Source organism: Panthera pardus, unplaced genomic scaffold (genome assembly GCF_024362965.1).
Source record: "Panthera pardus isolate Hobbes unplaced genomic scaffold, ASM2436296v1 HiC_scaffold_11, whole genome shotgun sequence".
Lineage (NCBI taxonomy): Eukaryota > Metazoa > Chordata > Mammalia > Carnivora > Felidae > Panthera > Panthera pardus.
The window spans coordinates 35,061,139-35,080,021 of NW_026526666.1; the positions used below are offsets into that span (position 1 = coordinate 35,061,139).

Below are 18,883 nucleotides of genomic sequence, written 5' to 3' on the forward strand. Positions count from 1 at the left end.
GCAAAGTGATCTGGAGAAGAGAATGACACATTTTCCAACTTGATAATACTCTTGTAAAGTGGTTTTTAAAATGAGATAGTCCTCCTAAAAGCAAATTATTAAGAACACCCATCATTGAAATTATATTTAATACCTATTTACTACTTATTTTCTTCTAAGAGGATCCTGGTTTCCTTCTCCAGGCCTGAATTTTATGTTTTTTCCCAAGCCATTCTGAATTTTTGTTTGCTTCAGGTTAGAAAAGCTCCCTGGGTATAGCTGTGGTTCGATGTTTTCAGCTGCTTTGCTCTGGGCTGATGGTTTTGACTCCTTCAGTAAAGGTACGCTCGCCTACCATGGCTCTCTTATATAGGAGCTCAAATAGATATTGCAGAGGAGAAGAATCACAGCAGTTATGAATTGTGTTTCTGGGTCTCTGTAAATTTTAATATAATGGTTACATTTTCTTATTAATCATTTTGCTACAGGTTCATCTCCTAAACACACTCCAGAAACACACTGCTGCATAGTTTCAAATGGCCTTCTTAATTAGCTTCCAAGCTCTATTAGAGTTAATAGCTATATCAAAGCATAGCACTTAAAAATTTTTTTTTAAGTTTATTTATTCTGAGAGAGAGAGAGAGAGAGAGTGAGAGAGAAAGCACACACAAGCAGGGGAGGGGCAGAGGGAAGGAGAGACAGAATCCCAAGCAGGCTCCAGGCCATCAGTACAGAGCCCAAAGTAGGTCTCAAACTCATGAACCGTGAGTTCATGACCTGAGCTGAGATCAAGAGTTGGCCACTTAGCCAACTGTGCCATCCAGGTGCCCTCCAGAGCATAGCATTTTAAATAACATTTAAATAAATCCTAAAGGAGTTTTATCACACTTAGTAGTCTGTTCCCTTTCATGCCATTGTCACCAAAATCATCAAGAATCATTATACTTGTTCTTACAGAAGTATTTTCTAGACCATCCATTTATTTGTTAAAGGGGAGGATGTTGGTCCTCACTGTTTTAATGAGAAAAAACAATCACTTGAGTTAGGAGAAATTACAGAATGTTGTCACATAGGTTGTCAGGTAAGTAAAGTTACAATGTTTTAGTGTCTGGGCTTGAGCCTTTTACTTCTAGCCAGTAAAGCCTCCAGGAATTTCTCTTTTGCTGTAAACAGTTAGAAAACTGGACCAATTATGTGAAACACTAGTTTTCAGACAATGTACAAGAAGAAGTATAGGACTGTGATCCTTAAAGTGATAGAAACAAATGAAGTGAGATCTCCGGTTGCCCCAGGTCACTGTCTGGAGTCAGTTTCCAGAGAGAGGGGGAACAGAACAGAGCCCAGGGATCTTGCTGAGTTCACAGGACAAAGATCAGAGTATGGGGAGATCAAGATGGTAGAATTTTCAGGACGAAGTACTGGGGGTGAGGGAGCTTCATGAAGAGAGCATTCTAGACATCTGCAGAATTGTTCCTTCAGTCTTGGGCTGCAAATTTATTAGTCTATGCATACTTAAGAGCAACTACTAACACTGGAGAGAGAAACACTAGAAAATAGACCAAAAAATTCCTGGAACTCACAATACATGGGAATAGTTCATAGTCATATCAGCCAGCATAGAGAGATCTCAAAACATGTATATGAATGAGAGAGACAGACAGACAAAGGAGAGAGTCAGTAGTGCAAAGGGATCTTATGATCAGGATTGGAATAAATGGCCAGAGAAGTCAACATGGACAATGTAACCAGTGACCAGTGGGAATATGACCATTTCAGCTATGACAGTGCCAGTGATCAAGAATCTAGGACCATGGTGACATGATTGTATATCCTGGAATATTCCAGCACAAGACTCTCTATAAATGCTCAGTGTGAATGTTGCCTAGAAAGAAAGGTGGCACGGTGCCCTAGTGGCTCAGTCAGTTAAGCGTCCGACTCTTGATCTCGGCTCAGGTCATGATTTCATAGTTTGTAAGCTTGATCCCCACATCCGACTCTGTGCTGGCATTGCAGAGCCTTCTTGGGATTCTCTCTCTCTCTCTCTCTCTCTCTCTCTCTCTCTCTCACTCCCCTTCTCTCTCTTCCCCTCCCATGCTCTTTTTCTCTCCCAAATAAATAAACTTTAAAAAAAGAAAAAAGAAAAAGGTAGAGAAGAAAAGGAAAGACCTAAATTTAACTTAGTTTGAATTTTAAATGATTAAGAAGTTACTGGATTTGACTACATGTATCTGAATTGTTTTCTGTCTCTAGAAAATATGTTCAATTATAGGAAAATAAAATCATTTATATATAACAATTTGTAGTTTTTAAAATTGTCTACTGGCATATTATTTAATGTCATGGGACCTGATTGATCATCTCTGAAATAGGGAAAATAATATAAACCTCATACAACTGAATAAGATTTCAAAGGATAATTTATGGTGGCGGGGGGGGGGGGGACATTTATACATTTAGAAGAAAATTTCCAGTGTGAATGTTAGGTAAGCTTAGGTTTTCTTGGGTTATTTTGTGGGTTTTTAAAAATTTTTTTTAATGTTTATTTTTGAGAGAGAGAAAGAGAGGCAGACTACAAGGGGGAGGGGCAGAGAGAGAGAGGGAGAGACAGAATTGGAAGTAGACTCCAGGCTCTGAGCTGTCAGCACAGAGCCCAACTTGGGGCTCAAAGTCACAAACTGTGTGATCAGGACCTGAGCTGAAGACGAATGCTTAACCGACTGAGCCACCCAGGCGCCCCAGGTTATTTTGTTTTTTATGTGAGCTCTACACCCAGCACAGGGCCCAGATTCATGACCCCCAGATTAAGAAAGAGACTCATGCTCCATGAACCAGCCAGGTGCCCCAGGCTTAGGTTTTTAAACCAATGTGATTTCTGTTATTTTAGGAGGCTTGCTCTGGCTACCATGAATATGATAACTGGAAGAAAGGAAGGCCACTAGGAGGAGACCAGTTAGGAGGCTTTGTTCAGACAACAGGGAATGAGGCCATATTTAGGAAATTGCCGTGTTTTGGGTTCAAGAGCCTTTCCAATGGTACAAATGTGAAGAAGGGTAAGGAATTAGGGAGGAGTCAGAGATGACTCCAAGGTTACAGGCTTGATGACTAGGAGGACAAGGATGATATTAACTGTGTTCAAAAGTAAGGATGTCAGCAGGTTTGAGAAAAAGATGAGTTCAGTTTAAAGCACACTGAACACTGAGTACAAAGATGCCCTCCAGAAAAAGAAGTCAACAGTATTGTAATGGTTAAGAGTGAGGGTGTGGTGTGGCTCTGGAGGCAGACTCTTGGAAAAGTTACTTAAGCTTTCAGTGCCTCAGTTTCCTTTTGTGGAGAGCAGTGGTGAAAATAGTGCATACTTCATGGATTTGTTAGAAAGCTTGAATATAAAGTCATCCAGGAGGAATACTTAGAAAGGCACCATCTTTGAATGTAGCTACTTTGGCCACTGTTGGTGGGAGGATGGTACAAAGGGCATGAAGAAAGGGCACTTCCCACTGCTGTGGATGACAAGAGATACAGCTCTGAACATTTAACTAGCTGGTGACTTTGAACAAGGGATTCAGCCAGACCTCAGTTCATGTGTGAAAATGAGGGATTAGGTAATTCTCTATAAGGCCTCTTAGAGCTCTTACCATTGTGTGATTGTGTTGAGGCTGAAAGTAAAATTTGTCACAGATAAACCATAATGGAAATAATTTATTCACAGATAATGGAGCAGTCAATGGTGTTCATCACATTTTTGAGTACCTGTGTGTCCGTAAGTCATATTTTTGCATTTAAAGCACATTAGAAATTTAAACATGGTAAAGGTAAAAGCTTTTTGAAATTTGCCTCTGGAGATTTTTTTTTTTTTAATTTAGAATTTCAACTGTGCATTGTTCTAGTGGCTTTTCTATTTACCTGTCACTGTAAATTTTCTGCAGAGTTTCTGGTAAATGTATGGAGTCTTCTCCTGTTATGCTTGGCTTAGTGATGTCACAAAATAGCTGTCTGGACGCTTACTTCATCTGCAAGAATAGGGTTTTTCATTTGCCAGGATTTTCACTTGTTAAAAAGAGTCTCAGTCTCCATAGACAGGGTATTAATTTGCTGTTTTTAGATAAGCCTTCTAGAGCAGAATGCAATCCTCTTCCCATTAGGTTACTAGAAATTTTTATTAATAGAAACATGCTAAGCACATAAACAAAGTTAAGATTTGCATGTGGCATACACAGGGGAAAGTTTATGAAGGAGGAGCTATAAAGAAAAGATACCAAACAACTCCCTCTTAATAGCTTATACCTCCCCTATCATTTTACCTTTTAACAGGGGAGGTTTTCTTCACCCTTATTTTCTTTAACCCTTTCTGGTTTTCAAAATCTGATACCCACCCATATGTATTGAACAAAATCATTTTTCACTTATGTCCTTTTTAAATTACAATATGCAGAATATGGCTGAAATAATAGGATGAAGTCCAGTTAAGTCACCTGTAAAAATCAGCCTAAATTACTTTATTATCTCATATTCATGCTGAAAACTTTCTTCATATGACACATGTTTAGTATTCACTTTAGATACATTTTCAAAATGTTCAGCTATCAGAATAAGAAATCAAATACAAAAACTGTATCACAGTTTATACTACATATTTTCCAGTTTTTCATGTGAGTAGGCTTCAAATATTAATAAGAGGAAGAGAGGTTGTTAACTTATTTGGGAAGCCAAATATTCAATTCTCAGATTACTCAAAGGTCTTATTGTACATGGGTGTGTATGTATCATGTATGTATGTTGGCGAGGAGGAAGTTATGTTTTGCTTTGGGAAAGAACCGTTTAGGGAAAATCTGGCAGACACTGTAAATAGCTGTGATTTAAAATTTTTTCTTATCAGTTGAAAAATACCTGGGCCACTAACTGTGTATTGTTTGGAAACTTGTAAAAATGTGCCCACCTGGATAATGTCACAGAGGGCTATGGTCCCCACTCCTGTCTTCTGATGCCAAGCCACATGTATTCTGTAATCTTGGTTTTGTCAGATGACAGATGCTTCCTCCTTTCATGCCACAAAAAGTGAAATTCCAGCTAATATGAAAACTTTATAAATGAAATCTGGTAATTGTACTTGAGTCTGAGAAGACAATTTGAATTTATATGTATATATAATTAATTATATATTAATTATTTTCAAACTGTTTAAGTAGAAACTATTTTACATTAGTAGTCTTAACATTGACTTTTTGTCTTAAAAAATTTTTACTGAGTCAGGAATCTTGTTATAGTGTAAACATGGGCCTTGGGTCCTAAGTTCTGCTTTTGCCCCTATGACTGAGAAAAGTTAATTAAACCTAATGGAACTTGGTCCCTTGATCTGTATGACTGCTAAGACCTCTTCTGATTTTAATAGTCCATGATTCTATAGGTTATATGATGTGCTAGTTTCTTTCCACTTAATTCTCCAGTTCAGAAATTTATCACACATGTATCTGTATCTAGCTTTGACATCTATTAGGTGATCTATTAGGTGATCAATAAATATTTATTAAAGTAATGGTATGTGTATTTTGCTGTTTCCGATGGGTTGTGAAATTACTGTAATTTCATAGCTTTTTATATCGGGCTGTTACTCATCTTTATTTTTGCTGAATGATATTATTGCTGCTTTAACATTTACTTACTCTCTACCATAGTTTTGTGCATGATGTAGAGTTGTTTTTATGTGTTTCAGAGAGGAAGCTGGAGGAAAAACTCTTTCACTACACCTAATCTTAGTCACCCTAAAAAGATAGATACAAATGCTATCATAATCGTAAAATAATCCAGAAAGTAAAGTTTACTTTTATTCAGCTTGACTTTACTAGTGAGGAAAACAAAAAACAAAACAAAACAAAAACATTCTGTTACTGGCCAGTTGCCCTATGGAAAGAAATTGGAGATACCCATCCTTTCTTCTAAGGCTCTTAGATGGATATACTGAATAGAAAAAAAATACTACAGGATATAAATTGTTTCCTGTTTAATATAAGAATTTTTAAATTAAAACATTTGTTCCCTTAACTTTGATTTTTTTTTTCCATCATGGATTTTCAATCAGTCTTTAAATGAGGGATAAACTATTTAACTCAGTCATCAGATAGTACACATAGTGTATTAGTTCTTTAAAAATGCCTAGTTCTATGGGATATATATTCAGCTTCATATATTTTCAGTATTTAACACTAACACCACAGTGGCTTAATATCCCATTTGTAATGCAGAGAGTTAATGAGTTATGCTAGTAAAAAGCAAACTTTAAAGCATTTAATACATTTCATATTATTATTTGTTCTGAGAGACTAACTCAAGATTTATAGGGTTCAATTTTGAACCTCAGAATAAATAAAGAGAAGGGAAGCCAAAACTTCCCTGGTGTTGAGGAAAAACCCTTGCTTTCTAACTTCCTATGAATGGCAGTATTGTTCCCCACAGTATAGGGGAGCCGGGACCTTGCCATTCCATACTAAGGCTTGTTTTTATTTTTAAGGAATGTCGGAAAATTGTGGAAATGAATGTTTTTTCTTTTTCTTCTTTCCTTAATACCTCATGGATCCTGACCTTTTCCTTTAAACTGGTTTAGTATGTGTTTCCTTTAAAACTGGTCACTGACCCAAAAATAAGTTTTTCTTTTTCCATGATCTTCTCTAAAGAATTCTGTTAATAGCACACTAAACTGGATTACAAACTTACTGAATAAGTGCTTTGAATTCTGGGCAACCTTGGAATAAAGGGCACAGAAAGAGTAATACTGCATAAAACAAAATTGAGCAAGTTAGTATAAAGGAAAGGAATGCAACTGTATGGTTGATGTGATCAACATCTTCTAGTAGGTTTATTAGCAATTTAATGGAATATGGTTATTCAAGCATAATAATAGCCTCAGTTGAAATGTCTGCTCTGCTCTTTTTCCCATACACTTTGGAATGAGTCGAATGTGACAGTTGAGCTTTCAACAAGCTTCATGAATTTTAAATCCTTTTGAGTCATAAAATAGGTTACATGGCATGTAGTCAGTGTGGACAAGGAGTTGGCAGCCTCGCTGGGTGTTATGGGATATCAGGTGTCTTCAACATACTGAGGACCTGGGTTCACTAGGTGCATTCAGAGGTCTGCTCTGCATATCCACAAAGAACAGAGGACCTCTTTCTGTCCAACATTTAATAATTAATTATTTTGCAATTGTAAGGTTACTTTCCCAGCAATTGGTTCAAGACTTAAACTTCATGTCATCACAGAAGAAAATCTTTACTACTGTCTCAGAACAAATTATTTGGGGGCAGCTAAATATTTCTATGTTTGTTTCCTTCTCCTGTCTGATTCATGTATATTTAAAGAAGAAAACCTCTGTGAATTGTGACATGGATTTGTACCCTCAAATTTTAACACATATCCTAATTGGTCCTAAAGTTATTCTCAATTTCTGTTACCAGTGTAAAAATCTGATTCTTTGCTTAGGGATAAAAGTATTGAAATAATCTGAAATTCAATACAGGGAGCTTTACTATTTGTATCTGGAGCTACCTTACAACAAAAGTCTGTTTTCCGAAGATAATTTTTCAGGAAGTCCATTTTAAAGCAATCTCAACTTGAAGTGTGAATTCATTTTTAAACTACCTTATAACAGTGCCCCATATTTTATTTAAATGTGGCATGTGGGTTCTTCTAGTGTAATTTTATAATAGCATGAGGAAAAAAACAATTTCCTTAACAATTTCCGATAGGAAATTTTGGAAGTTTATGTGACAGATTAGTAGTGGTATCTATACATGGTGTTGGGATTACAAGAATTTTTAATGGTTTTATTTTTACTGATCTGTAATTTCTAATTTTTTCTGCATAGAATGTGTGGGATGGGATGTACTACCTTTTTCATCTTGAGTCTAGGGAGAGTGGGCTTTACAGAGACCACTCAGAGTTGATAGATATTCCCTGCATTTAGGAAATGCCCTGGGCACTGGTCTAGGAGATCTGAAGAGCAAGAAACTCAGTGACTAACGGCTTAGATACGGAGCCAAGAAATTGCTGCTTTGTTGGGCACAGATACACTGCCAGAGTTTGTGGAAGTGTTTTCATGGACTAGAAATGTAGGAGCTAAAGCTAGGCTGGGGCTGTTTCAAGTCCAGTCCAAAGGTATAGATAGCTTGGTATACCAAGCAAGGTAGCCCCACAGTGAGAGCCTGAATGGAGCAAACCACCAGTGAACTAGGGGTTGGTAACTCAGGCAAAAAAGACTTCTGAAATGTGGCTACAAGTGGTCTGCTCTTCCTTACCCAGAGTCACATTAGTACTTGAATGTTTAGAATAGTAGAAAGCATGCATTGACAAGCCATGTCCTCTATGCATAGATCTGCCTTGGCATCTGCCTCGGGAGTGATTACTACAGTTGTAGATAGGTAGACAGAGTTTTAGGCATTCAGCTTTTTCCACCAGTGACAACAATCATTATCCACTGACCAAGCAGGGCCCTAAATCATTTTTGCATATTTCCTTTTAGCCTTTGTTAACAATCATAAAAAAAATGTTGCAATCTAGTTTCTTGCATAGTCTTCTAACTGCTAAATTTATCCATGTTCTTATTCTTAGAAGTATCTCTTCGTTTCTCCCTGGGTATTTATAAGGATATGCTTCATTCAGTTCATTGCACAAATTCTAAATGACATTAGTCACTAAAGAGATAGTATGTGAAATTACGCTCTTAAGATCTGAAAGAGTTAATCTACTTTTCAGAGTTCCTGAGGTACTATCTGAGAGAAGCTGAAGCAACAAGAAAATCTGGCTAACTATATAATGTCAACAAGAAATACTTAAGGAGTATATTTGCATAAAGTAAAATACATTTAGCTTTGTGTTTAGCATAAACATTACTGTGTTCACTTGGTATTTACTTCAAGATCTGAGTGTCAACTTATGTGATACTAAATTTAGTTCAGATACATTCGAAAACTTTACAAACTATACCCACTATTAAACAAAGTGGTTTTTGCCAACAGATTGTGTGCTTTGTTAGACTATAAGCTTTGTACATTTTATAATAAGCACATTCCTGTTGTGAAATGGAATGCGTCTGATCCATAATAAATCTAGTTGAGAGACAATGGAACTTAGCCAGCTCAGCCCTGGTTCGAGGAAAAAGACAATAAATAGGGGTAATGACATTTATGAGAATCTAATTTCATCATGCACTGCCTCATAAGAAGAGAATCTAGATGGCATTAAGGTTATTGTACTTTGAGAATTACTCAAAACCAGATACAAAGTGCCTTCCATCTTATAGAAGGGACTAGTAGCTATTCCTCAGATAAATGTTTTATTTAAAAGTTAGTTAATACTCAGTGATAATTGGAAACATAAATAAACTTTTTCTTAAAAAAAAGAAAATCATAAGGATAAGAATTTTACCATATTTTTCCCTAAAACAATTTGGGAAAGGCAAAACTCACCAGCTAGACAATAATTAGTTTTCCTTGGTAAAACGTTGACTGGAATGTTTCTATTAGGAAAATATTATCAAACTGTTCCAGTCTCAGTCCAGCCAAGGATGCCCAGATTTGATAACAGAGAAGAAAAATTATTCACTATTTTTGTTACCACTATGTTAAAATTTGGACAGCTGTCAAAAACAAGAACAATTTCTTGAAACTAGCCATTTTGTACAACTATGGTTGGAAATAAGCCTTTACTTAATATTCATAAACATACAAATATTCAGCTGGTGGTTTTTCAGTAACACATTTTAAATAAGCTCTAGGAGAAGCAAATGTTTGAACATATGACAAAGGGTGAATATTTACAAAATCACTTGCCATGCTCCAGCCAGGAATCAGAAGGCAACTTCTCAGAATGAATTACTATGTCCTCTACTAACAATGACTGGAGCCTGTCACAGCCATTGCTAATGAAGGCTTCAATCAAAACACATAAAATAGTCTAGGCTAGGAAGAAAAAAGAAAAGCAGTATTCCAAAAAAAATCATCCCAGCATTCCAAAAATCATCCTGAATATTGTGTTCAAACACTGGGCAATGTGGTACAGTTAAAAAAGCACCAGCTTTGTACCAGTTGTGAAGAAAATTAGTTTCAATTGGTAAAAAATTAGTAAGTACAATACTTTTAAAAGATATTCAGCCTTATTCATTTTTAGCACATGCAACAGTCATTTAGAATATACTAATGGTTTCTAAATTATATCAAACCAGATACAAATCACTTGAATAATTGAATAAGAGTATTTTAATTAGCACAGCAAGCATCCATTTAGTCCTATAGTTGCTTTGGTATGAATTATTTTGGACTGATTGATCTAAAATGTGTTTGAAAGTTGTTCTTCCTATAGCCTTGCTAACTCTATTTGCTTAATGAACTTCACCCTGTCGCCTGTTCAAAGTGATCACAATTCCAAAATTGATGGTTTCTGAAAGAATGAAATCTTATACCACTGTTGTTTTATAGCTTCCACAAAATTGAATCTAACAAAAAACATACCGATGTTTAACAAGTATAGCACTTGAAGCCTTAACATACATTACATCCAGAAAGTTCATTTCAATCCACATGTGTTCCAGACCCTTTATCCTGGTGGTATCTGTGCAGTCATAATGTATGTGCATTAAATAGTCTTTTCCTGCCAAAGGGGGATTATTCCTTCCATTGCTGCAAACAGCCACCATATTGTGCAACAGCAATGGCTCAAAAATATCTCCAAGAGTCTGTTTCTTGGAATACAGTTGTTAAGAGGAATTGTCAAGGCCAGATTTCTCACATCACTTCCTGCAGAACATAGTTTGAGATAGTTCTAATTTCCTTTGGTTTAAATACTGTTTTTATGTCTTACTTCCAGTTCTGACTACCCTCCCAGAAGTCTAGATTAATATAGTCAAATGTGTTGATCTCTCCATATCTAGAATATCTAGAAGATATTTCAGAATCAACTTAGCTAAAACAGAACTCATATTTACTCCCTAGATTTGTTCCTTTCCTCTGACTTTACTGTATCAGAAATTAGTACCGTCATCCACCCAATTGCTCAAGACAAAAATCTAAATAATTTTTGATTTTTTTTTTTTTTGCTTCACTCCTATATCTAATCTATCAGCAAGTCCTGTCACCTCTCCTTCAAAACACATTCCAAATTCTTCCCATTTTTTTGTCTCCACTATCATCACCTTGTCCAAGCCACCATTATATTTTGCTTAGACTACTACAAATGCCTCTCAGCTAAATTCTCTGCTTCCATTCTTGCCTTCCAATACATTTTCCACAAAGCAGCTAGCCAGAATTATCTTTGTAAATTAGATTATGCCACTCTCCTCCTTCAAATTTCCAGTGGCTTCTAATAACACTTAAAATTCTAATCCTTTATGCTAGTTTACTAAGTTCGGTATGGTCTGTTCCCTGCCTACATCCCCAGTGTTATCTACTACCTTGCTGTATTAGTTTTCTAGAGTTGCCATAACAAAGTACCACCCGGTGGCTTAAATAATAGAAATTTATTTTCTCACAATTCTGGAGCCTAGAAATCTGAGATCAAGGTATGGGCCAGGTTGTTTCTCCTGAGGCCTCTCTCTTTGAGTTGCAGATAGCTACCTTCTCCCTATGTTTTTACATAGTGTCACCTTTGTACCTGTATACTTCCTAATCTCTTTTTATAAGGATACCAGTCATTGGATTAGGACCCACACTAATGGCCTCATTTTAACTTAATTACCTCTTTCAAGGCCTTAATACAATCACATTCTGAGATACTGGGGGTAAAGACTTTAACATATGAATGGCAGGGGGTGGAGGGGAGAGAGTTCATCTCATAACACTTGTCCTATCCATTTAGCTCCATACTGACTATCTTTCTGTTCCTTGAACAAATTAAGCTTATTCCTATCTTAAGACTTGCACTGGCTCTTGTTAGAACATTCTTCTCCCTGATGGCAACAGTGTTGGTCCTCTTGGTCGACACATACATGTCACATGTTCGGAAAGGCTATTCCTGAGCTCCCAATCTTGCCCATTCATTTTACAGGCATACTTCAGAGATGTGGCACATTCAGCTTCACATCACAATACAGTAAGCCAATTGAATTTTTTGGTTTCCCAGTGCATATAAAAGTTATGTTTATATTATACTGTAGTCTAATAAGTGTGTGATACCATTATGTGTAAAAAATATGCATACTTTAATTGAAAAATATATTATTGCTAAGAAAAAACTGCTAGCCATCATCTGTGCTTTCAGTGGGTCATAGTCTTTTTGCTGGAGGAGGATCTTGCCTCCGTGTTGATGGCTGCTGACTGATCAGGGTGATGGTTGCTGAAGGTTAGGATAGCTGTGGTAATTTCTCAAAATAAGACAGAAATGAAGTTTGCAGCATTGATCGTCTCTTCCTTTCACCAACAATTTCTCTGACCATATGATGCTGTTTGATAGCATTTTATGGACAGTAGAACTTTCAAAATTGGAATCTATCCTCTCAAACCCTGTGTCTGCTTTATCAACTAAGTGTAGGTAATATTCTAAATCCTCTGTTGTCATTTCAACAATCTTCACAGTATCTTCACCAGAAGTAGATTCCATCTCAAGAAACCACTTTCTTTGCTCATCCATAAGAAACAACTCCTCATCCGTACAGGTTTTGTCATGAGATTGCAGCCATTCAGTCACATCTTCAGGCTCCACTTCTAATTCTAGTTCTCTTGCTATTTCCACCACATCCACCACCATTACTGAAATCTTTAGCCCCTCAAAGTTATCAATGAGAGTTGAAACCAGCATCTTCCAAATTCCTGTTAATATTGATATTTTTACCCTTTTTCCACGAATCACAATGTTCTTAATGGCATTTAAAGTAGTTGATCCTTTCCAGAAGGTTTTCAATATATTTTGAAAACCTATTTTGAAAATATATTTTGGTCCCATCAGAGGGATCACTATCTTTGGCAGCTGTAGCCTTACAAAATGTATTTTTTAAATAATAAGACTTGAAAGTCAAAGTTATTTGTGGATCCATGAACTGCAGAATGGATGTTGTGTTTCGCAAGCATGAAACCCATATTAACCAATTTGACAATAAGTTATATTAAAAAAATAATAAAATTTTAAAAAATGTTTCTTCACTTTTGAAAAAGAAAAAAAAAAAAGAAAACCATATTAATCTCATTGTCCATCTCCATCAGAGCTCCTGGGTGAACAGGTGCATTGTTAATAAGCAATAATTTTTTTAAAAGAGTCTTTTTTTCTGAGCAGTAGATCTTAGTAGTGGGTTTAAAATATTCAGTAAGTCATGTCTTAAACAGATGTGCCATCATCCAGGCTTTATTGTTCCATTTATAGAGTATGGGCAGAATATATTTAGCATAATTCTTATGAGCCCTAAAATCTTCAGAATGGTACATGTAACTGGCTTCAACTTCAAGTCATCAGCTGCATTGGCCCCTAACAAGACAGCCTCTCCTTTGAAGCTTTGAAGCCAGGCATTGACTTCTCTAGCAAAGAAAGTCCTAGCTGACATCTTTTTCCAGTAAGCTATTTCATCTGCACTGAAAATCTGTTGTTTGGTGTAGCCACCTTCATTAATTATCTTAGCTGGATCTTCTGGATAACTTACTGCAGCTTCTACATCAGCACTTGCTGCTTCATCTTGCACTTTTATGTTATGGGAAAGCCTTCTTTCCATAAACCTCATGAACCCACCTCTGCTGGCTTCAGACTTTCCTCCTCCAGCTTTCTCACCTCTCCTAGCCTTCAGGGAATTGAAGAGAGTTGGGGCCTTGCTATGGATTAGGCTTTGGCTTAAGGGAATGTTGTGGCTGGTTTGATCTTCCATCCAAACCACTGAAACTCTCCATATCAACAATAAGGCTGTTTTGCTTTCCTTTCATTTGTGTTCACTGGAGTAGCACTTTTAATTTCCTTCAAGAACTTTTTCTTTGCATTCACAACTTGGCTAACTGGGTGGTACCACAGGCCTAGCTTTCTGCCTCTCTTGGCTTTAGACATGCCTTCCTCACTAAGCTTAATCATTTCTACCTTTCGATTTAAAGTGAGATGTGTGATTCTGCCTTTCACTTGAACACTTAGAGACCCTTGTAGAGTTATTGATTGGTCTGATTTCAGTATTGTTGTGTCTCAGGGGAATAGGGAGGCCTGAGGAGAAGAAGAGAAATGGGGAAACAGCTGGTCAGTGGAACAGTCAGAACACACAGAACATTTATTAAGTTCACCATCATATATGGTGTGTTTCATGGCTTCCCAAAACAATTACAGTAGTGACATCAAAGATCACTGATGATAGATTACAGTAACAAATATAATAATTATGAAAAATTTTGAAGTATTATAGGAATTACAAAAATGTGACACAGAGACACAAAATGAACAAATGTTCTTAGTAAAACAGCACTGATAGACTTGCTCGATGCAGGGTTGCCACAAGCCTTCAATTTATAAAAAAATGGAATAGAAGTGAAGCAAAATAAACTACCATAAAAAGGGGTATGCCTGTATATCACATTCCCTGAATTCTCTGCCTAGTACCTACTACTACTTAATATTTTTTCTATTTATTATTTATGATCTATCTCTTCATATCCCCACCAGAATATACACAAACATCTTCTCTCTTCACTGATGTGTTTCTAGGACCTAGAATAGTGCCAGATGTGTTAAAAATGTTGAATCAATATTATTGAATGACCAGAAAAATGAATGAAATTATTAGAGAAGGTAAAGAGAAGAGTGGCAGTTCAGTTAGTGATTATTGTGACAAATAGACCAAGGATGGTTTTCTCACTTGGGGGTCTTTAGAAATAAGATGAATCTGCTTACCCTTGAAATGTTGTAAGAGCTGTCTAGAAGAGGTCACCTCACCTTGCTACTATGCCTTAGCTAGACAAAGTGGATATTTTTAAAGGAAGCATAAGTTTATTATAACATTTCTAGAAATTATGTGTAACTTGCAGAGTTTTTCAGCTACTCATTCACTAAACATATGGAGAGTCTATTGTGGCCAGATCTTTTGTTAGTAGAGTGCCCTGGGAAACATGGCAGCACACAGAAGGCATATGTAACCCAGCCAGGGCCTGCAGTTGGCGTGGGCCCAAGGGTCTCTTGGAAGGCTTCTAAGGCAGCTTAATACCTACAAGGTATTAATTGTGTTCTGGACATACAAAATATTTGTCACGGTTTACCCCTGTTTGCCTTTATAAATGGCAGCTTGCAACTTCTCTGAATTTACAAAAAATTATGGGCCCTTCAAGCTCTATGTCTGGTGCTTACTTTGAATGGTGTGCACAGCAAATTTTTATGGTTCTTGACTTTTGGGAAAATTCCTTTAAAATTTTAGAACCTTGTCAGTTCCCTAGTTTTTAACATACTAGATTTTGCAAACCTTTTGGCAGCTGACACTTATTTTTATTTGGTATTTGGTGGTAAATCATATTTCTATTTGTTCCCTGCAGATAGAATGTCAGTGGCTCTTAGACATTCAGTACATTATCGTCAACAAGGAAATGGGCCACTTGAATTAGTGCATTATATGTCAGGAGAGTGACAAGACCAGCGGAGCTTCTGCCTAGTTTTTCATTTTAAAAGTTAAATGTTGCTTCCAGGCTTCTTCTGGGAAACTCTCATGTTGGCATCTTTATCAAGGGGCCTCTGTTGTGTGTGTGTGTGTGTGTGTGTGTGTGTGTGTGTGTGTGGGTGTGTGTGGGTGTGTGTGTGTTTTGAGTTTTGGTTTTTTTTTTTTCTTTTAGCATAGTTGACACACATGTTATATTAGTTTCAGGTGTACAACTCAGTCATTTGACAAGTTTATACATTATGCTATGTCCACAAGTATAGTTACCATCTGTCCCATTACGTCCCTGTTAGTGTCATTGACTCTTCCTTTCATTCCCATGACGTACTCATTCTATAACTCAAGGTCTGTATCTCCCTCTTCCTTTCATCCATTTTGCCCCATCCTGCCACCTTCCTTACCTCTGGCAACCGTCGATTTTTTTCTCTGTACTTATAGTTCTGATTCTGCTTTTTGTTTATTCAGTTTTTTTAGGTTTCGTTTATGAGTGGAATCATATGGTATCCGTCATTTTCAGTCTGACCTATTTCACTTAGCATAATTCTCTCTAGGTCCACCCATGCTGTTTCGAATGGCGCAGTCTCATCCTTTTTTATGGCATGTTTGATTTTGTGTGTGTGCACGCACACGTGCATACCACATTTTCCTTATCCATTCATCTGTTGATGGATACTTAGGTGGCTTCTATGTCTAGGCTATTGTAAATAATGCTGCAATAAATGTAGATGTGCATATATCTTTTTGAGTTAGTGCTGTGATTTTCCCTGAGTAAATATCCATTAGTGGAATTATTGGATCATATGGTATTTCTATTTTTAATTTTTTGAGGAACCTCTATACTGTTTTCCACAGTGGCTTTACCCTTTTACATTCCCACCAATAGTGCACAGGGTTCCTTTTTCCTCCACATCCTCACCAACACTTGTTTCTTGTCTTCTTGATTTTAGCCATTCTAACAGGTGTGAGGTGATATCTCATTGTGATTTTGACTTGCCTATCTCTGATGATCAGTGATGTTGAGCATTTTTTCATGTGTCTGTTGGCCATCTGTATGTCTTCTTTAGAAAAATACCTATTCAGGTCCTCTGCTCATTTTTAATTTTTTTTTTAATTTAAGTTTTTATTTAAATTCCAGTTAGTTAACATACAGTGTAATGTTAGTTTCAAATGTACTATATAGTGATTCAACACTTCCATACATCCTCTGATGCTCCTCACAAGTGCACTCCTAAATCCCCTTCACCTATTTAAACCAGCTCCCCTCTGGTAACCATCAGTTTGTTCTCTATAGTTAAGAGTCTGTTTCTTGGTTTGCTTCTCTCTCTCTCTCTTGCTCTCTTTTTCCCTTTGTTCATTTGTTTTGTTTCCTAAATTCCACGTACGATTGAAATCATATGGTTTTTGTCTTTCTCTGACTGACTTTGTTTAGCATAATATTCTCTAGCTTCATCCACGTTGCTACAAATGGCAAGATTTCCTTTTTTATGGCTAATATTCCATTGTATATGTACCACATCTTCTTTATCCATTCATCAATCGATGGATACTTGAGCTCTCTCCATAGTTTGGCTATTGCTGTGTGTAGCCCTGTATCCCTTTGAGTTAGTATTTTTGTATTCTTTGGGTAAACACCTAGTAGCGCCATTGCTGGATCATAGGGTAGTTCTATTTTTAACTTTCTGAAGAACCTCCATATTGTTTTCCAGAGTGGCTGCAATGGTACCCATTTTTTAATAGAATTATTTGGTTCCTTGATGTTGAGTTGTATAAACTCTGTATATATTTTGGATATTGACCCCTTATCAGATATATCATTTGAAAATATCTTCTCCCATTCAGTAGGCTGTCTTTTTGTTTTGTTTGTGGTTTCCTTTGATGTGAAAAAGCTTTTTATTTTAGTGTAGTCCCAATAGTGTGTTTTTGCTTTTGTTTCCCTTGACTTAGAAGACCTATCTAGAAAAATATTGCTATGGCTTATGTCAAAGTTATTACTGTCTGTGTTCTCTTCTAGGATTTATATGGTTTCAGGTCTCATGTTTAGGCCCTTAATACATTTGATTTTATTTTTGTGTATGGTGTTAAAAGTAATCCAGTTTCATTCTTGTATGTGCAGGTTTCCAGTTTCCGGGAGGGGCCTTTGAATATCTATAACTTTCAAGATAATGAGAGCACTCGTTCCCAGTTTTCTTCAGAGATGTTTTGTTTTAAGATTTTGTACCCCCCTCCTTCTTTTATAAATGTTTTTATTTTTATTTTTGAGAGAGAGAGAGCATGCGGAGGGGCAGAGAGAGAGGGAGACACAGAATCTGAAGCAGGCTCCAGGCTCTGAGCTGTCAGCGCAGAGCCCAATGCGGGGTTCAAACTTGTGAGCCACAAGACCATGACCTGGATTGAAGTCAGACGCTCAATCGACTGAGCTACCCAGGAGCCCCATTGTTTTGTTTTGTTTTGTTTTGTTTTGTTTTGTTTTGTTTTGTTTTGTTTTGTTTTGTTTTAAGTAGGCTTCATGCCCAGTGTGGAGCCCAACACAGGGCTTGAACTCATGATCCTGAGATCACAAGTTGGATGCTTAACTAACTGAGCCACCTAGGCGCCCCTTCAGAGCTGTTTTTAATCTTTCCTGTGTACTCTGGCCCTATCAGTTTTCCTTCTGCATTTCTGCCAAACCTTTGCATTCACATGTCCTCCAGATCTGAGCACTGGTTCAGAGATGAGAGTGTCAGAACATCAATTTCCCGCTCTGACATATGGAGCTATAACAATTATGCTTAATCTAAAGAATTGAGGCAGTATAATAATTCTTTTTGGCTTTAAAAGTTGTTATTTACAATCTGCTTTCTTCTATAAACAGGATGGTCTTAGTGTCACTAGTGGCATTTAGTCAAAATTCTTGTCAGCCACAATAGCAGTTATTATCAGTTAAGATAACACCTTACATAATTGTGTAATTTATTGAATGGCAAGTCAGGTGTATTTCTGGAGAAAGAAAAACCCTCCATTTAACAGTTGTTTCTACATCAGAACTTAATGAATTTTAGTAATGTAGCCTATTGTTATGAACTCTTTGGATATTGCTTGTCAGGTTTGTTATATAAGTAAATGAATTGTTTTTAGCTGCAACTAACAGAAACTCAATTCAAATTGATTAAGGAAATGAAGAATCTCATATGCCAAGAATTTCTGTGCTCCAGAGTTGGTTGATTCATCAGCTCAATAATGTCATCAAGGACCAAGGTTCTTTCCATCTTTCTGTCCTGTCATCCTTGATGACAGTTGGGCTCTCAGACTAGCACCAGTTCCACGTACCATATCCAGACAGACAAT

The 18,883-nt window shown here is 36.7% G+C and overlaps 1 protein-coding gene and 1 pseudogene across 12 annotated transcripts in view; one reads left to right on the top strand and one right to left on the bottom strand.

The window, feature by feature from the left end:
* Positions 1–18,883, top strand: part of DDAH1 (dimethylarginine dimethylaminohydrolase 1) — a 241,762-nt gene that overhangs the window by 173,206 nt on the left and 49,673 nt on the right. For 2 of the 12 annotated variants that reach the window (XM_019414015.2, XM_019414017.2), the window contains exon 2: positions 3,686–3,736. The exons of the other annotated variants lie outside the window; for them this stretch is intronic. In XM_019414015.2, the coding sequence (XP_019269560.2) occupies positions 3,686–3,736 (51 nt within the window). The remainder of the gene's footprint in view (positions 1–3,685; positions 3,737–18,883) is intronic. 12 annotated transcript variants of the gene reach the window in all.
* LOC109246277 (tigger transposable element-derived protein 1-like) lies at positions 12,197–15,880 on the bottom strand (annotated as a pseudogene).